Source organism: Microcaecilia unicolor, chromosome 2 (genome assembly GCF_901765095.1).
Source record: "Microcaecilia unicolor chromosome 2, aMicUni1.1, whole genome shotgun sequence".
NCBI classification, from domain to species: Eukaryota; Metazoa; Chordata; class Amphibia; order Gymnophiona; family Siphonopidae; genus Microcaecilia; species Microcaecilia unicolor.
In genome coordinates, this window is record NC_044032.1 from 517,463,383 (window position 1) to 517,481,894 (window position 18,512).

At 41.4% G+C, this 18,512-nt stretch overlaps 1 protein-coding gene across 2 annotated transcripts in view; it reads right to left on the bottom strand.

Moving 5' to 3' along the window:
- KCNIP4 (potassium voltage-gated channel interacting protein 4) overlaps positions 1-18,512 on the bottom strand; it is a 594,747-nt gene that overhangs the window by 320,415 nt on the left and 255,820 nt on the right. Inside the window, exon 1 of one of the 2 annotated variants that reach the window (XM_030192608.1) lies at positions 17,816-17,927. The exons of the other annotated variant lie outside the window; for it this stretch is intronic. Within the exon in view, the coding sequence (XP_030048468.1) occupies positions 17,816-17,927 (112 nt within the window). Of the gene's footprint in view, positions 1-17,815; positions 17,928-18,512 lie in introns of those variants that run through there. 2 annotated transcript variants of the gene reach the window in all.

Genomic DNA, 18,512 nt, shown 5'->3' on the forward strand with positions numbered 1-18,512 from the left:
ATGTGGACCTCAAACTGCTGATCTCCTGCTATATTCTTAATTTCTCTACAATTAACTCTTTGGTCGCTACCAACTGGGATTTTTCAGGCTGATCTAAAAGTTCAATTGCATTAGTCTGTTTGTATATATATTATTTTTTTAATTTAGCAAGGTCTTTTACTGAAACAAGTGCAGCATGTCTATTACAATACTAGAAACCTACAAACAAATAAGCACTCATGAACATATCTCAGATTCAAGAAATACAGCACATTTATAACATAGCAAACAGTGTAGTCTTACAAAAACAAAGCTCAGTTTAACCTCACTCTATATAAGTTTCATGTTAAATCCTTCTCCTTCCCCTCCTCAACCCTCCCCAGCTCATCCACCAGCACAGCCAAACTCCAGGATGTACAAACTTCTCTCTCCATGTCCCAGAATAGCAAGATAGGGTGAGAGTGTTCTTTTACACACATAATTGAGTTGGGGGACACCACATCTTTTCCCGTTTCTCAAAGCCTTTAAATGTGTAGCCCTAAGCTTACCCATGGTACAGATATATACAAACGGCACTTCCAAGGTTCAAGGCTTTTCCAAGCTTGAACTAATGTTATGCAGGCCGCAATCATACACCGCTGGATTCAAACACTTTTTGCTATAGTGAGCCCTGTAGTAGATTTAGGGGTCCTTTTACCAAGCTGTGGTAAGCACTAACTCATGCTTACTGCAGCTTAAAAGGGCTTACACGGGGTGCGTTCAGGTGTCCTGTGGTTAATTCTCGGTTAGCACGCACACACCATGTAGTAAAAAATTATTTTAATTTTTACCATGGATGGGGCGTGTCTGGGGGGTGGAGAGTGGGTGTGTCTGCAGTAATCAGCACAGCTACATTGCTGCATGCTAACTGATTAGCATGTGATTTGATTAACATGGTAACATAGTAAATGATGGTAGATAAAGACCTGTACAGTCCATCCAGGCTGCCCAACAGTCACACTCATTTTCAAGTCATGATTCAACCAGCAATGAATGTGATATAAAATACATTGTCTCTCTTTGGTATTTCTGGGACATAGACTGTTGAAGTCCACCTTAGTTTCCAGCTACTGAAGTTACTGTCGAAGTCCACTCCAGCCTATCCAAATCTGTCTTGTCAATTGTGGGGCACAGACCGTAAAAGTCTGCCTGGCACTGTCCTCTTGTTCCAAATTACTGAAATTTGTTGAAGCCCTCTCCAGCCCATCCTAAACCAGATTGCCATATACGGGACTCAGACCATACAAGCCTGCCCAGCACTGGACTTGGTTCTTCAAAGCCAGAGTCACCATCTAAAGCACCACTTGATATGAAAACACACATGCAACCATTTAAGTTTTGTTTTTTATATCATTCATTTTATAATAAGAGATCATCCATGTTTATCCCACGTCTTTTTGAATTCCATCAGTTTTTTTCTCCACCACCTCCTTTGGGAGGGCATTCCAAGCATCAACCACCCTCTCCATGAAAAAGAAGTCTACCACCCCCAGTTTTATCATTTCTCCTTCTCTGGAAAATATTTGCTTCTATATTAATACCTTTCAAGTATTTAAATGTCTGTATCAAATCTCCCCTGTCCCTCCTCTCCTCTAGGGTATATATATCTTCAGGTCTTCCAGTTTCTTCTCATACATCTTTTGGCGTAAGCTCCATATCATTTTTGTTGCTTTCCTCTGGATCACTTCAAGATACGGCCTCTAAATCTGAACACAATACTACTGAACACAATACTACAAGTGGGGCCTCACCAACAACTTGTCAACATCTTTCTTCTGCTGATTATGCCTCTCTCTATACAGCCTAGCATCCTTTTGGCTATGGCCACCACCTTGTCACACAGTTTCATCGCTTTCAGATCCTCAGATACTATCACCCCAAGGTCCCTCTCCGTATCTGTGCATATCAGTCTCCCACCTCCTAGCACATATGCCTCCCTTGGATTTATACTCCTTAAGTGCATCACTCTGCACTTCTTGCATTGAATTTTAATTTCCAAACATTAGACGATTCTTCCAACTTTTGCAGATCCTCTTTCATATTTTCCACTCCTTCTGGGATGTCCACTCTGTTACAAATCTTGGTATCATCGGCAAAAAGGCAAACCTTACCTTCTAACACCTCTGCAATGTCACTGAAATCTAAGTAGATTACATCTAGCACACGTCCTCGATCCAATTCTCTGGTCACCCAGGCAATCAGATTTGTTTGGCACGATTTACCTTAATATGGGGATCTGTTACTAAAGCTTAGCTCAAGTTATCTGCAGCAGGGCCCATAGGATTAAAATGTACCCTGCTGAAGATAACTCAAGCTAAACTTTAGTAACAGATCCCCTAATGTGTAAGTCCTTATTACCTACAAAATAGGTGGTGGTAAGGTTCACATGCTGATTTTTCTAATGAATAGCATAAATCAGGCTTCTAGAACTGTTTGGGAGGTCATGGGTAGAGAGTTTCAATAAAACTCAATAAAGACTAATATAAAATAAAATTAATATGTGAAAAGGAGAAATTCTCAGATTAAACGTATCGGCATTGAAGAGAGTGTAACGACGCCTGGAAAAATAGTGACTGTCAGGTGGAGTGCACAAACCCAACAGCATTGACATAAGTGCACCTTTATATTCTTCATATATTCTTTATATTTTCTCCACAATATAAGTATAGGATAAAACTGATGCTAGATTTGGATTACATTCAGGTGAGTCATTGAAGTCACTGAAGCATTTGAAGTGTTTGAAGCTAAGGTGTTTAGTAATTATAGGCAACATTTGTATTCAGTATTTGAACAAGAGTTAGCACTTAGCTATTAAATTTCTAAAGATACAAATTTCATACACGAATGAATGAGTGAAGTACATATGAGAGTGTGTATGTATGCATGTGTGAGTACCTCTTATATATGAGGACATGGATAGATAGATTCAGTTTGTTAATAATAACAAATTGAGTATATATTGATTTGTTAGTCACCTATTTGGATTGGGAGCACTAAAGTTTGCTCATATTTGTTTATATTGGCACATGGGAGATTTTCAATGATAGAGAAACTTATCCACCCTCCAGGAGTAGCCTTTAACCTTAGGGTGGCCTTCCACTTGGGTGAGTCTTTATTCTGAGAATTTATCCTTTTCACATATTAATTTTATTTTATATTAGTCTTTATCGAGTTTTATTGAAACTCTCTGCCCATGACCTCTTAGACAGTTCTAGAACCCTGGTTTATGCAATTGATTGTTAATTCATGTACCAGTGGTATAGTTGGGAATTACATTACATTACTGATCTTTTTTAATGACCACATGCTAATGGTAATATTAATACATGGCCATTAAATACAAAAATTCAAAAATCAACCATTTTACTGCTGCATTAAAAATGGCCTCAGTGCATGGGAAAGACCTGCGTAACGGCATGCTAAGGTCACTTTCTAGTGCTGTTTAGTAAAAGGGCCCCTTAAAAAGCAAAAGAAGTCTAGGGTCCTATAGAAGTTTATAGCCACAAATAATTTGAACATGGCATAGTACGTCCTGCCAATAAGTTTGAGCCTTCCAATAATGCTATTCAATTACAGTCTACTTAGTTCTATTTTTAAATATTATTTTAATATATAATTGTATCATTTATTTTCTCTTCATAACTCCAACTTCATCTCCAGCTATGGCCTTCAGAATTATGAAGTCTCTTGCCTCAGGGCACCAAGCTTCTCAGAATCTACAACTGTGAATAAATTAGCTACATTTATTCAATACAATATTTTCAGAAAAATAACAGAGACTTCTTGCGTGTGCTGATGTGCAAAATTATATTGCCTGGATATTAGAGCATGTGTACATTCTAAGAAGACCAGGAACATGGCTAAATAAGCTAGGGTTCTTCAGCTTGGAGAGAGATGGCTGAGGAGAGATATCATAAAGGTCTATAAAATACTGATTGGAGTAAAATGGGTAGATGTGAATTGCTTGTTTACCCTTTCCAAAATATATTAGGACTAGGGGGCATGCAATGAAGCTACTATAGTAACTTTAAAACATGTAATTAAACTCTAGAATCCATTGCCAAAAAATGTGGTAAAAGCAGTTAGCTTAGCAGGGTTTTAAAAAGGTTTAGATAATTACCTAAAATAAAATTCCATAAGACATTATTAAGATGGACTAGGGAAAATACACTGCTTATTTCTAAGTTAAGCAGCATAAAATCTGTTTTACTGTTCTGGGATCTTGCCAGATACTTTGTCCTGGATTGGCCACTGTTGGAAACAGGATATTCAGTCTGTCCCAGTATGGCAATGCTTATATTCCTATGTTTTTATGATAGACTAGAAACTTCTTATACATAAAGGAAATATTCACTACTCCATTTTAAAGCAGCAAAGCCATAAATCTCTTCCAAGAGTTTCAGCCTGTTGTAATGATATAGTAGCACAGTAAATAATAGAACAAGGCCAGCTGGGCTCATTCATTTTTACTCTCTGTTTCTCTACCACTCTAGATAGATGAGCATGCAAATTTTATGACGCCATGTGCAAATGTTTTCCTTAAGTTAGTCACACTTATCAAACTCCTGTTATTCTGTTTTATCTGTACCTCTGTTCCACTTCCACTTACCCCATGTGCTATCTAGTAAGATGTTTTAATATGTGCTATTTTGACATTGGAAGTAGAACACTATATTATAATGTATACTGTTATTTGAATGATTTTTTACTGCTTTAATCATATACACAGCCATCTGACCTTAGTCAGTATTCTATAAAATGTACACACAGAATCCATAGTGCACAACTGCAAGGGGGATGTGAACCAGAGAAGGGCATGGGCAGGTCAGGGGTGTGTACCAGGACGTACCATTCACATGTCATAGAATACATGTAGTTAAATGCCTAAATGCCTACAGGACATGGGAAAGCCACTGCTTTGCCCTGGGATTGGTGGCATGGAATGTTGCTACTGATTGGGTTTCTGCCAGGTACTTGTGACCTGGATTGGCCACTGTTGGAAGCAGGATACTGGGCTAGATGGACCACTGGTCTGACCCAGTATGGTTATTCTTATGTTCTTATGTTCAGTTATGCTCCAGCACTTGGTCTTTGAGCTGGTGTAAGGGCTGTATGTAAATGCAGCCTTACACTAGTATTCTATAATAGCAGTTCTTTGCAGAACTGCCATTATAAAATTAATGCTTAGCGCCCAAATAGTTGATGTTTAACTGTTAGTGACCTTTCTTGAATCTTGAATCTACCCCATATTGTCTATGCCCACGTTAACCTTGCTGTACACTACCTTGGATGAATTTCTTCGAAAAGGAGATATCTAAATCCTAACATACTTAAACCTGCACCTGCCGGTCCCATGCCTTTCACCTGTCCTTGTTTCTAGCATTGCCTTCTCTATTTGTCTCGTGCATGCTTACAGTCTATTACAGTGCTCATCTCTTTCTCTATCACCTCTGAAGGTGATGTTGTCTTCCTCTTTGGTTCTTACAAGACCTACATTTCAGTAGCCCAATCCTGTGTCTTTCTACCAAGCTTTAGCATAATCGACTTAGCAAGCAGCTCTAACTGGGGTTTTCTCCAAAAAATCTGACCACTCTAACTTTGTTGATACTGTCATAACCATGGCCATTCTATGCACGTTACCCTGCACTTCTTTAGGGCCTGTTGCAGCCATGCCACTGCCACTAGGTTTGTTTTTTTGTTCCCATAGGCAGTGAAAGGGAGAAATGCATCTGACCGTAATCTACTGAAAGAAATGTATACCATATGAGATGCCTTTTGAATGAGAGAAATAATACTAAAAATACTACTTATTTGTTTAGCACCACTGGACATATGTAGCACTGTGGAGCGTTGATATCATTCAAGTGCAACGTCACTTTCTCCAAAGAGCTTACAGTCTAAGTGAGTGCCACAGACAACAGGAAATAACATGATCTGATTGATATTCATAATGATTTAACTGACCAGAAACAGCTGCTGACTAGTTAAATTGCTCGATTGGGCTTTTTGCTAATTATCGGCGGCACTTAAGCGGTTATTGCCTAAGTGAAAGCTGGCTATTTTGGGGGTGGAGTCAGCATGTGGCCTGTTAAGTGCTGATATTCAGCACTTAACCAGCCAGAGTAACTGCATAAATGGGACCACTTAACATACAGTCCTATCTTTATCGGCAATCCATGCCTGGTTAAATGCTAAATATCAACTCAATCGGCTATGTGTTAAATGGCTCCACATAAACTGGATATTCAATGCTGAAGCCCAAATATGGCACGGCATTGAATATGTATTTATTTATTAATTCCATTTTATAGCCCATCCTCCTGACAGTAACAGTTCCAGCCTGACGAGTTCCATTTCAGCTCATAACCAGGTCACAAAAGAGGAGTAAGCTCGAGAGTGAGCTCACTCTAACTGAAAGGATATAGCAGGATGTAAAAGAAAACGCCTCTCACTCTGAGAACGGAATGATCATTTAGGAGTATAAATTGGCAGCTTTATCGGAAACTTGTCTTGGTGACATGCCTTGCATGAAACACTTTAAACTCCAACAACAACGTTTTGAAAATGCAATGATTTTTAAATGGAAGCCGATGAAAAGAATAGATGAGATAGGATATTGTAAACCTAAATTCTTCAAAAGTTGAATAGCTGCATTTTGAACATGCTGGACTCTTTTTAAACTCGTATCGGGTAGCCTGACAAACAATGCATTGCAATAATCAATGCGTGAATATCCGTGAATAAGGCAAGCAGTGGTGACCAAAATGCTCAGTGCCTCCAGCTGAACATTTACTCCAATATTCCCAAGGTCTCAAGCAGAGTTAATCATATAAATAACTAAGGATGTTAAGCACTTAACATACAGTTAGTGCATGGTAACAGGTTACTGCACAAACTCCAGGTTGTGCAGTATCTTCATGTTACTGTGTGTTAAACTGCATGTTATTGCATTTTTTTTACAAATTTTTTTCTGAAGCTGTGTGGCAAGGGCAGAGAGTGGACATAGAAGTGCTAGCCAGCTAGTGTGTCATACTTAACACGTGCTAACTGGTTATCATAGAGTTAACATCCTGCAGGCACCTCATGATAATGGTTACATGAACACAGAACCTGCAGTAAAAAGTAGAGGTGCAAAGTTAAATCTAGGCTTAGTACGCAGTGAAATCCTGCGTTAAGCCCAGATTTTAGCACTGTGTAATAAAAGGGTCCCTAAATCATACTTTTGATGCATTTGTAGTTAGACACTGATGGGGGGGGGGGGGGGGGGGGGAACCCTGACAAGACACAGTGAGTGATGTTTAAAATATCCTGTTTATCTTAGTGATTGCACTCCTGTTCTTTTCAACAAGTTTGTCTGTAGCTTAATGCATCCCCTGCTCCTGCTGTGTGATTGAGAAGGGCACTGAGCTACTGCAACAAATGTCTGCTAAGAAGCAATAAAGATAAACTGCAGTGTGTATCTTTGCAGTCTAATCTTCAGGACAGGGTATCATTAGAGGAATCAGAGCTTATGAACAGCAAAGGTAGTGGGGTGGGGCAGGAGGCAATGATGTCTTAATAACTGGTAATTAAAGGGTTTGTCTCTGTTCATTGATACATTAATTTTCAGAAAATAATTTAGGGACTTTTCTGGATCCCCAGGAGAACCATCTAACACATCGCTTTTCACAGAAAAACATGACTGCTTAGGATGAAGCGGTAAATTGATATATTTGCAGAGGGAGAACTGGAAAAAGCAATGTAAAGATTTTACTACAGCAGAGCTACATGGTGCCAGAGTCAATGGAATATTAATATGTACAATCAGAAGTGATAAATTCGTATACAGTGAATGGGGCTGAAAAGTGACACAGTCTAATCCTAGGGGAAAAATAGCATAGAACCAATTGAATAATGCTAATATGCACATCTGAATGGCCAGATGTAAACTTGTTAATTTTGCATGGAAGATCGTTTTTATACTTTCCAGCTTTAGCAAGAAAAAGTTTTTACAGAAACGGTAAATTGTAAAGACTCTGTAAGGAGCTGGCTTGCAACAAAGCATTTAGGGATTGATATTCAAAGTAATTTAGGGGACCATTTACTAAGCCGCGTAAGCGTCTACATGCGCCCAATGTGTACCAAAATAGAGTTGCCGCCTGGCTACTGCACGTCTCTTGCGGTAATTTCATTTTTGGTGCTCATTCGATATGCATTTACGAAAAATAATTTTTATTTTCGGACGCACATATCGGAGGCGTGCCAAGTGGCATTTGATGCGTGTAGGCCATTACCACCCGGATACCGTGTGAGACTTTACCGCTAGGTCAATGGCTGGTAGTAAGGTCTCAGACCCAAAATGGACGCGCAGCAATTTTCATTTTGTCGCACATCCATTTTCAGCAAAAATTTTAAAAAGGCATTTTTTTACAGGTGCGCTAAAAAATTATTCTGCACACATCCAAAACATGCGTCTACACTACCGCAGGTCATTTTTCAGCGTGCCTTTGTAAAAGGGCCCCTTAAATAGCCAGAAATGGTTCCTTGCCATTTAAATCACTTGTCTAGGGCAAACTGAGCATATTCAGTGGCACTTCACTGGATGGTGCTGCTGAAAATGCCTGATTACTGCCTAAGGGGGGGGGGGGGGTCTTTTACTAAGGTGGGCTAGTGTTTTTAGAAATGCCAATGCATTCTTATGGGCGTCTCTAGCGTTTAGCGTGCACCTATTTTTAGTGCGCACTAAAAACGCTAGTGCGCCTTAGTAAAAGCTCCGTTAGCCAAATTGGCTACTTTGTGGGCATTCTGGGGGCGAAGTTGGCACTTAGCCAATTAAGTGCCAATATTTAGCACAACACCAGATCAGTTCACTGTAGCTAGTTAAATGCTGAATATCACACTTAACCAGCTATCCAGCTTATTTTCGAAAGATATCGCCGGCCATCTTCCGACACAAATCGGGAGATGGCCGGCCATCTCCTGAACCCGGCCAAATCGGTATAATCGAAAGATGGTTTGGGCCGGTGCCAACTGCGTTCTGTCGCAGAGCCAGCCAAACTTCAAGGGGGCGTTTCGGCAAGGTAGTGAAGGCGGGACGGGGCATGGTTTCGAGATGGCCGGCTTCACCTGATAATGGAAAAAAGATGGCCGGCTCTGATAAGCATTTTGCCGGCTTCACTTGGTCCATTTGTTTTCAGGACCAAGTCTCAAAAAAGTGCCCCAATTGACCAGATGACCACCAGAGGGAATCGGGGATCACCTCCCCTTACTCACCCAGTGGTCACCAACCCCCTCCCACCCAAAACAAACAAAAAAAAAACCCTTTTTTGCCAGCCTCTATGCCAGCAGTATGCAAGTCCCTGGAGCAGTTTTTAGTGGGTGCAGTGCACTTCAGGCAGGTGGACCCAGGCCCACCCCCCCTACCTGTTACACTTGTGGTGGTAAATGGGAGCCCTCCAACGCCCCCCCCCAAACCCACTGAACCCACATCTAGGTGCCCCCTTCACCCATAAGGGTTATGATAATGGTGTAGTGTTGTGGGGAGTGGGTTGTGGGGGGATTTGGGGGGCTCAGCACCCAAAGTAAGGGAGCTATGCACCTGGGAGCTATTTTTATTTATTTTTTTAATTTTTAGAAGTGCCCCCTAGGGTGCCCGGTTGGTGTCCTGGCATGTCAGGGGGACCAGTGCACTACAAATGCTGGCTCCTCCCATGACTAAATGCCTTGGATTTGGCTGGTTTTGAGATCGCCGGCATTAGTTTCCATTATGGGCGAAAACCAATGCCAGCCATCTCAAATCCGGCCATCTTTGACATTTGGCTGGCCCCAACCGTATTATCGAAACGAAAGATGGCTGGGCATCTTTTTCAATAATACGGTTCGGGACTGCTTTTTGTGGCACCGGCTATCTAGATGGGCACCGTTCGATTATGCCCCTCCACGTATTATCCAGCCGTGTATGCTTGGATATTCAATGATGGACATGGCCGAGGACTGAATATCCAGGAATAAAGCCGGCGGTGACCGCGGCCGGCTCAGTTTCGGGCCCTTATTATATAAATGGGAAAGAGAAAATGAGTTTTCTAGTTGTTTACAAATTAGTCTGTGATACAAAACAGTTATTAAGGATGATTATTCAAAATCATGCTTCCAGGTACATCAACATATGCTTCCAGAAAGGTACCTGAAAGACATGAATATTAATGTATGAGTTTTGCTTACTGTATACGACTCCCTAAACATCATATCTGTGTCAAGAAATATGAAGATGGGGGTAGAAACGCATACAAAAGAAAAAACCTACCGTTTGTTTTCAATTTGTTTTCCTATGAAAGGTTTGACCCTTCCTGGTGTTAATATGGTGGACCAAATAAGCTGTCGTGAAATACACCGAAGGTCTCATTTAACTTTCTTGTCCAGTAAATTTGGAAATTGTTTCACACTGATTTGAAACCATAGCGTGAGTTGTCTTCAGCCCTCAGGAAATACACTGGGAGCTGGCTCGAATGTTTTTATATTCTGCAATATTTTTAAATAAAGACTATGCAGGAATATAGACTCTATAATTTGCTTGTACATCTATTATGATTGCAAGTGGTCTTGGTTGCTTGCTATTTTTCTCTCTTTTGACTGCAGTTCTTTTCCTATTTTTATTTTAGGGGCCCTTTTACTAAAGGCCACTAAGCCCTTAATGCACGGTTAGCGAACAAGAACAAGCTATCACAGAAACACACTAAAGCATTAAATTTTGTGTATTTTGTCAGTTTGCAGGCACTAACCAGCGCATTAGCAATTAAAAAAATATTTTATGGAAGAGGGTGGCATGGGGGGATAGTGGACATTCCTGTGTTATCCAGCTAGTGTGTTATGATTACTGTGTGCTAATTGGATAACACAGAGTTAATGCAGGAACATCTAGCTCCTTCTAAATAGGAGGCATTAAGTGCTCTCGCATTAGGTGTCACATTCTAAACACAATAGTAACACATGACCTGCAATAAAATACTTTTTTAAAACACCCCTCGTAAGTGCTGTGTTAAATTTGGACTTAGCATGCCAGAAACTCCCACATTAAAATGTGTTAAGCCACAATTTTATCATACTTTAGTAAAAGGGTTCTTGACCTGTGCCAGATAAGATAGTCTGGAAAATCTCAACAAAGTATAGACAATATAAAACAAAGTTCATGACATGTGTGTCAGCCTCCAAGCAGGTAGAACTTTGTGTAGGAGCTCTCTAGGGCATGAGTGGCCTAGTGGTTAAAGCATTGGTCTTGCAATCCAGAGGTGGCCAGTTCAAATCCCACTGCTGCTCCTTGTGATCTTGGGCAAGTCACTTAACCCTCCATTACCTCAGGTACAAACTTAGATTGTGAGTCCTCCTGGGACAGAGAAATATCCATTGTACATGAATGTAACTCACCTTGAGCTACTACTGAAAAAGGTGTGAGTAAAACCTAAATAAATAAAGGGTAGGCTAAAGCTAAGACAGCAAATTGAATAGGTATAACCTACATGATTATCTGTCAGAAAGTTAAGACAGTCTGTTAGCAAATTACCCTTTGCCCCCAGGAATAAACTGTCAGCAGTATCAATTCAGGTAGAGTTTAGCATGCGCTGTGGATGTCTTATTGTGCTTCATATTAATTCACCTCAACCAGTAGGTTTTCATGAGTCCTTTTCATTGAACAAACTGGTATTCCTGAGCAAGAACAAAGAGAAGCATCCACAGGCTTAGAAAGACTTTCTCATACTCCCATAGCTCCTCCAGTCCTGTCTCCAGCACCATGTCAGCTCTTTTTAGAGTACCACAAACAAATAAAAAAATAAGGAGGGGAAAGCAGAAGAGGAGGAACTGAGGAGGTGAGACAAGCAGCAAAGAAGGTAATGGAGGAAAAAGGAAAGAAAAGTAGGAGAAAGAGAGGAGGAAGTGGTAATAGGAAACAACAGAATAAAGATGAGGGAACAAAGGAGTAGTGGAAATGGAGATGAGAAGACATGGAGGATGATGAGTAGGAATGACAGAACAGAAGGGATACAGGGACAGTAGTGTAAGAAGGGAAGAGAAAAGGAAAGGAAGGGGAAGAGGAAGGGGGAAGAAGTAGGCAGAAAAGAAAAAGAGGGAGAAAAATGAAACTATAGAAGACAATAGAGGAGAATGGGCTATTGGAGAAGAGAAGAACAGTGTAGAACAGGGCAGAGTTAAGGAGAGCAGCAGCAGAGTCAAGAAGAAGAGGAAAGATGGATGAAGAGGCAAATGAGAAAGCAGAAAGGAGGAAGACGTGTGATGTTGAGATAGAGAATGGGATGGTAGCAAAGAGGAATGAGGGAGGAAAAGTGGTGAGTGAAGAGTAAGCACTTGGAAGAGATAGAGTGGTGAGAAGAAATGAAGCAGAGGACAGGGACACCAGGACAAAGAGGGAAGCAATAGGGAGATGGAAAGAGCAGAACAAGAAGCAGCAGGGTGGCAGAAAGTACAGAAGAACTGGACAGAAGAAGAAAACCAGAACAAGGGATAAAGCAATAGAGAGAAAAGATGGATCACGGAAACAGGGGAGAAAAAGCAAAGGGAACAAGATGGATGGGATAGAAGAAGGGAGAGCAGCAAAGCAGTGGAGAACAGAGGACATATGGTGATGCAGCAAAGAAAAAAAAAGAAATGGTAGAGATAGAGGAAAACAGGATAAAGGCAGAAAGGAAATAGGAGAGATCAGAGAAGTGAGGAGAGCATATGTTGAACTAATAAAGCAAAGGGAAGGGTATGGAGAGAAAGGGTAGACCATGGAAGGATACAGACAAAAACATCAGAGGAGGAGAGACCAAGAGCGCAGGAAGAACAGAAAGGGAAACAGAATGGGGAGCAGCAGAGAAGATACAGCACAATAGGGAAGGAGAGCAGGTGGGAAGCAAAAGAGGAAGAAGGGGTGAAAATAGAGGGAAAAGCAGTTTCAAAATAATCTTTTCTGCCAAAGATTTCAGTAACTTGCATGCTTTGCAGATTTATATGTATTCAGATTCTTTGTCATGCTCCACAGAATCAGACTAATATGACTATCACACTTGATGAATAGCTGCATAATTTCACCTGAGGATAATTGTTTCCACTGCTTTATCTACACATTTCTTCACTGTGCAGATAACCCAGTTTGGTCTATGCAACCCTGCCCCAAGGTACTTTCACAAACAGTGACTGTCTACAAACTTTATGTCAACATCCACTTGTGCAATGTTGAAGTCTTTGACCCTCCCCTAGCCCAAAAGTGAAAATGAAGCTTTGGTACTGGTAGCAATAGCTTTACTTTCTCAAAATAAAAGCTTATAAAAATGCAGAGAACATCAAGAGCTTGATTGCATTTAAAAGTTGATTGCTCATGCCCCACCTTTCAATATGCAGAATACCGTGTTAAATATTAGGGATGAGCGGCCAGAAAGTTTTTATTTTGTGTTGATTCCTGTGCCCTTTATGGTAATTTCTGTTTTATTTTCATTTTTGTTTGGCCATTTTGTTGTTTTTTCATGCGCTGATAATAGTGTGAGCTCTTTGGAAACAGTGCACACTATGGGGTAAATTTAGTATAGCTCACTAAATGTTAGGCAGCAAAAACGTGGGTGCAAACCTGGTATTTTATCATGGCATTCCTTGCAATTTGTTGCCAGAGACTGTAGTAAAAGCAGTTAGCTTAGCGGAGTTTAAAAAAAGATTTGGATGACTTCCTAAAGGAAAAGTCCATAGACCATTATTAAAATGGACTTGGGGAAAATCCACTACTCATTTCTAGGATAAGCAGCATAAAATGTATTGTACTTTTTTGGGATCCTGCCAAGTACTTGTGACCTGGATTGGCCATTGTTGGAAACAGGATACTGGGCTTGATGGACCTTCGGTCTGTCCCAGTATGCAACACTTATGTACTTATATGTATTTATGTTCTAGAATACTAGCATAAGTCCACAGTTGCATGCAAACCTTTAGGCACAACCACTTATGCCATGTCTATTGGCTGGTATAAATGATGGTATCTAAATGTAGAAGTTGAGCACATAAATGGAACCATTCTGTAAAATGCACGCATGCTCCTGACATGTCCATGCGCCTCCCATGTTAAGACCCCATTTGCATTTTCGCATCAGAGAAGTTAGGTTTGTAGAATAGGGGCATAAGTTTGTTACATGTGCAACATCAAATTAGAACTAGTTAGAACTTGTTAATGCCAATGATTGGTATTGTCAATTTAGAGCCAATTAGTTAATTATTTTATATGCATAACTGGCCCTTGTTCTACAACTGAGTGCCCAATTGAGCACCTAACTTTGGGCCGAAGCGAGACCGTTGGCCATTGCTGTTTTGTGCTTGCTGATCAGTGATACTGTTAGGGCGCAGATCTTTTGGCCACAACCCCAACCCCAATGCACTGATTACTGGTAGTTAAGAGCAGGACCTGTGCCTGCTCACTGCTGCAGCCACGGGGTCCTTGATCAGAAGGGGAATGTGGGCTGCCCCAGGCAGTGCCTGTGACGGAGAACAGAACAGGCTTCCTGAAGAACCGACCTTCCTCACAGACATCACTTGGGGTAGCCCACATTTCTTTTCTGCTCAAGGACCCCCAGCTGCAGCAGTGAGCATTCAAAGCCCATGCCCCTGAGTATTGGAGATCAGTGAGTTGGAGGCAGGATGGAGAATTTTCGATGCTGTCATCAAAAATTCCAGCATGGACAAAATTACTGCAGCCAAAGTATCTGTGTCCTGATAGCAGCTCTGAAATGTTGGTGCCAAAATGGAAGCGTCCAAAGCTCATGTAAGACTTTGGGCACCATTTATAGAATTTGGGGGTATGTGAAAAGAAGGTGTGCTATTTCAGAAAGAGGGCAAACTCTTTTTCTGATAGGGCATGCATGTGCACAAGTCAGCATTAGTTTGAGCATGAACAGTGATTCTCCCATGTGCAGTGGTTCTATTCTAAGGAAACAGTGTACCCCCTTTCCACATAATTTGCAGTATTTCAAAAGAGTACACACTATTAGCAGTAAACAACAAAACAGAAACCCCCAGATTCTATATATGGTGACTACAGTTGTGCACACAAATTTTTCAGTGCAGCCAAATTGCGTGCAAAACTTAATTATTAAACAAGCCGATTATCAGGGCCGCTGAGAGGGGGAGCAGGGGGGGACAAAATTCCCCAGACCCGGGCCTCCAAGAGGGGCCCGGTGCCGCAGTCCCCTCCAACCCCCCCCCCCCCCCCGTCCACCACCGGGCTGGGCCCCCCTGAATTCAAATCATAGCGCCTCACCTCGACCTCGCTCCGTGTGAAAGAAGCGCAGCAGCGGCAGTCTGCAGATCGCCTCTCTTTGGGCCTTCCCTCCCTGTGTCCCACCCTCGTCTGACGTAACTTGCACGAAGGTGGGACACAGGGAGGGAAGGCCTGAAGGGAGGCGATCTGCAGACTGCCGCTGCTGCACTTCTTTCACACGGAGCGAGGTCGAGGTGAGGCGCTATGATTTGAATTCAGGGGGGCTCGGCCCGGTGGTGGAGGGACGGGGGCAGGTGGAGGGGAGGCGGTGGCAGTGGGGCCCTTACCCCGGGCCCAGCCTTGCCCCGGGACCGGCCCAGTCTCTTGGCGGCCCTGCCAATTAGTGATGATAATTGGCCAATAACAAGCAGTTATCGGCACTAATTGGCACTAATTAGAATTTACACATTCAACTTTCTAAGCATAGCCTGTAATGTGGTGAACATAAATTCTAATGTGTGGATCTCAAAAGAAGGTGTGGCCATGAGAGGGGCATGAGCGTTTCTAGAAATTACACACACTGTTATAGAATAAGCCTTATTCATGCCTAAGAGGTCCTTTTACTAAGCCATAGTAAAAAGTGGCCTGCGGTAGCGTGAGTGGCTGTTTTTGGTGCACGCTGGGCCACTTTTTACCATGGTTGGGAAAATAGGCATTTTTTTAATGGGGCAGTAAATGGCCATGTGCTAAAATTAAAAGTAGCGCATGGCTATTTACTGCCACCCATACACCACCTCTGCTGAATGCATATCTCTCTCATGAATATTCATTGTGGTTATCCTGACAACCTGACTGGCTAGGGTGCCTCTAGGACCTGGTTTTCCAACCACTGGCGTGAATGGTCACATGTAAATTTAGTTACGGGTCCAGGTGCTATGTTTATTCTATAAACCACACTTAACATTAGACATGGATAACAGAATGGTGGTAAGCGCATATTTTTCCACGCTGATTTTTTTTATGGTGCCATTTATAGAATTTAGTCCAAAATGTGTCTTCTCTGCTTGTTTTCATTTGGTAACCACATGCAGCAACACAGATTATTTTGTTGAGATGTCCTATGTCTTTGCAAATGACAGTGGAAACAAAATAGCAAAGATGACTCAAAACTGAAGAAGACGACGCTTCGAGTAGAAATCCAGTTAAAAACAAATTTATTGATCGTTAGACAAATGAAACCAAAAATAGAGTCTCACTCACCAACCATCTAACTGTATTTTTTATTATTTTCTCTTTTTGGTTTCATTTGTCTAACGATCAATAAATTTGTTTTTAACTGGATTTCTACTCGAAGCGCCGTCCTCTTCATTTTTGAGTCATCTTCGCTGTTTTCTTTTCGCTTACGGTTTTTGCGAAGACTGGTTTCTTCTGTTTTTTTGCATCGTTCCTTCTTTTGCAAATGACAGCCCATCCCTATTAAATATTATATCAGCTTTCAGCATGTGTACGTGGAAGGTAGCTAAAGAAAAATACCCCTTTCTAATGGTGTTAGTTAGGTTAATGGTGGCACCTTTCAGGAATAGTCTGACTAGTAGTCTGGTGAGATGAATATTCGTAGATCTCATGGTAGAAAAGAAACATAGCTAATGGTTTGGAAAGACATGCATGCTTTTACTTGTCTATCATATCTAGGCGATAATGGCAGCTGCGTTCCAGAAATAATTCACCATTTATACTATACAATAATACAGTCAAAAATGCTTTCATAAGTAGATGATACATTTTTCTTTTCCAGAAGAGTTTTAAAAATCTGCCAGAACACCAGGAACTTCGCAGATAACATTATCTTTAAAGACCAAGGTATTGTAATTTCAAAGGAAAAGCAATATCATCTCTGCTTCATGCCTGCAGTTCAGATACCTTCATGAAAGAACCCAAATTATAAATAAATTACATTTTATTTTTTTCATTAAAAATAAAAGTGCTACAATTGTTTGAAGAAATGCCACATTTGAAAGTTTGTCTCACTGCATGATCTAAACCCAAGTGGTCCAATTCCAAGTGGGAGATTTCATGGCCAGTCCAGGTTTTGAATGTATATCCCAAAGCAGGGTAGTAATCAGCATTGCAGGTTCCATAATGCATAAGATATTAGAAACTCACCAATGGCCCAAAATCTCCCTCCTGGATAGGGGCAACTCGGTAGCCCTATGTTTGTATCTCAAAATGAAACATAAGTCTTTTTCTGTTAGAATAGATTCAGACTATACCTCCTTCTGAGTTATTAGCTACAGTACTGAAGTGATATTAACTGTCAATTTTCATCCTGAAAATATACTAAAATTTCTAAATCTTATTCACTAAAAAGTATATCAAAAGCACACAAAAGAAGCTCCTGCTTCGCGTTTAATCCTCAGCATAGTGGAAGAGAGAGTGTCACTCTGCATAGCAGGCTAATTTCACTATTCCCCATCCTTCCCATCCTTCCAACTTTGCCAGGAGCTGCCGCAGCCCCTGTCTACAGCATGTGTAAGCAGCAGGACAGCACCTGCACACCCAGAAAGCCCAGCGTGCAAGCAATCACTTTACCTTCCGAAAAATCAATGAGTCCCAGTAAATGAAGCAGCTTCAGAGAGGCGCAGATAATCACAACGATCCCTACTGTCTGCAGTCCCTCTGTCTCCCACTCAACACTCAACATGCTTCACGTGGGCAAACCATTCCAGGCTGCGCACTGGTTCCAGAGGGAGGGAGGTAATGAGGAAAGTTTACCAATGCTTTCAATACATCCAAAATCGTCCCCCTGCTAGTGAACAAACAAGCCTCGCCTCGCTGCCCTGTGGGAAGGTAGTGGTCGAGCTGACTGAGGCAGAACAGCAACTGGAGCGTTACATTTCATGCTTCTCTCTGCATTTGATTTGCGCCAGTTGGGGGGGTCTTCTTAAGATGCTGAAATTAATCACTAATCCCCTTGAAACCTCTTCTATCCAGCTGTTATGGTTACTTCGGAGTTGCTAGAAGAACATCTGTTTCAGAACTCAGCAAGAGACTTTGCAGTGTCAGTTTTAAAGAGCTTGCGATAAGGAACACAGTGATACCAGCAACTCTGCTTCCCGATATTCTCAGATTCAGGCTTTACCATTCCACTCAGGCTCACTTTAACAGGGGAGATTATTGGCTGGATAGATTCTATTTAACAAAAAGCAACTGTTCTCATTTAGTTCAGACTCACTGGAAAGCTTAGGTCTACTGCACAAAATAATCAGTCCAGATGCAGCATTCCCCT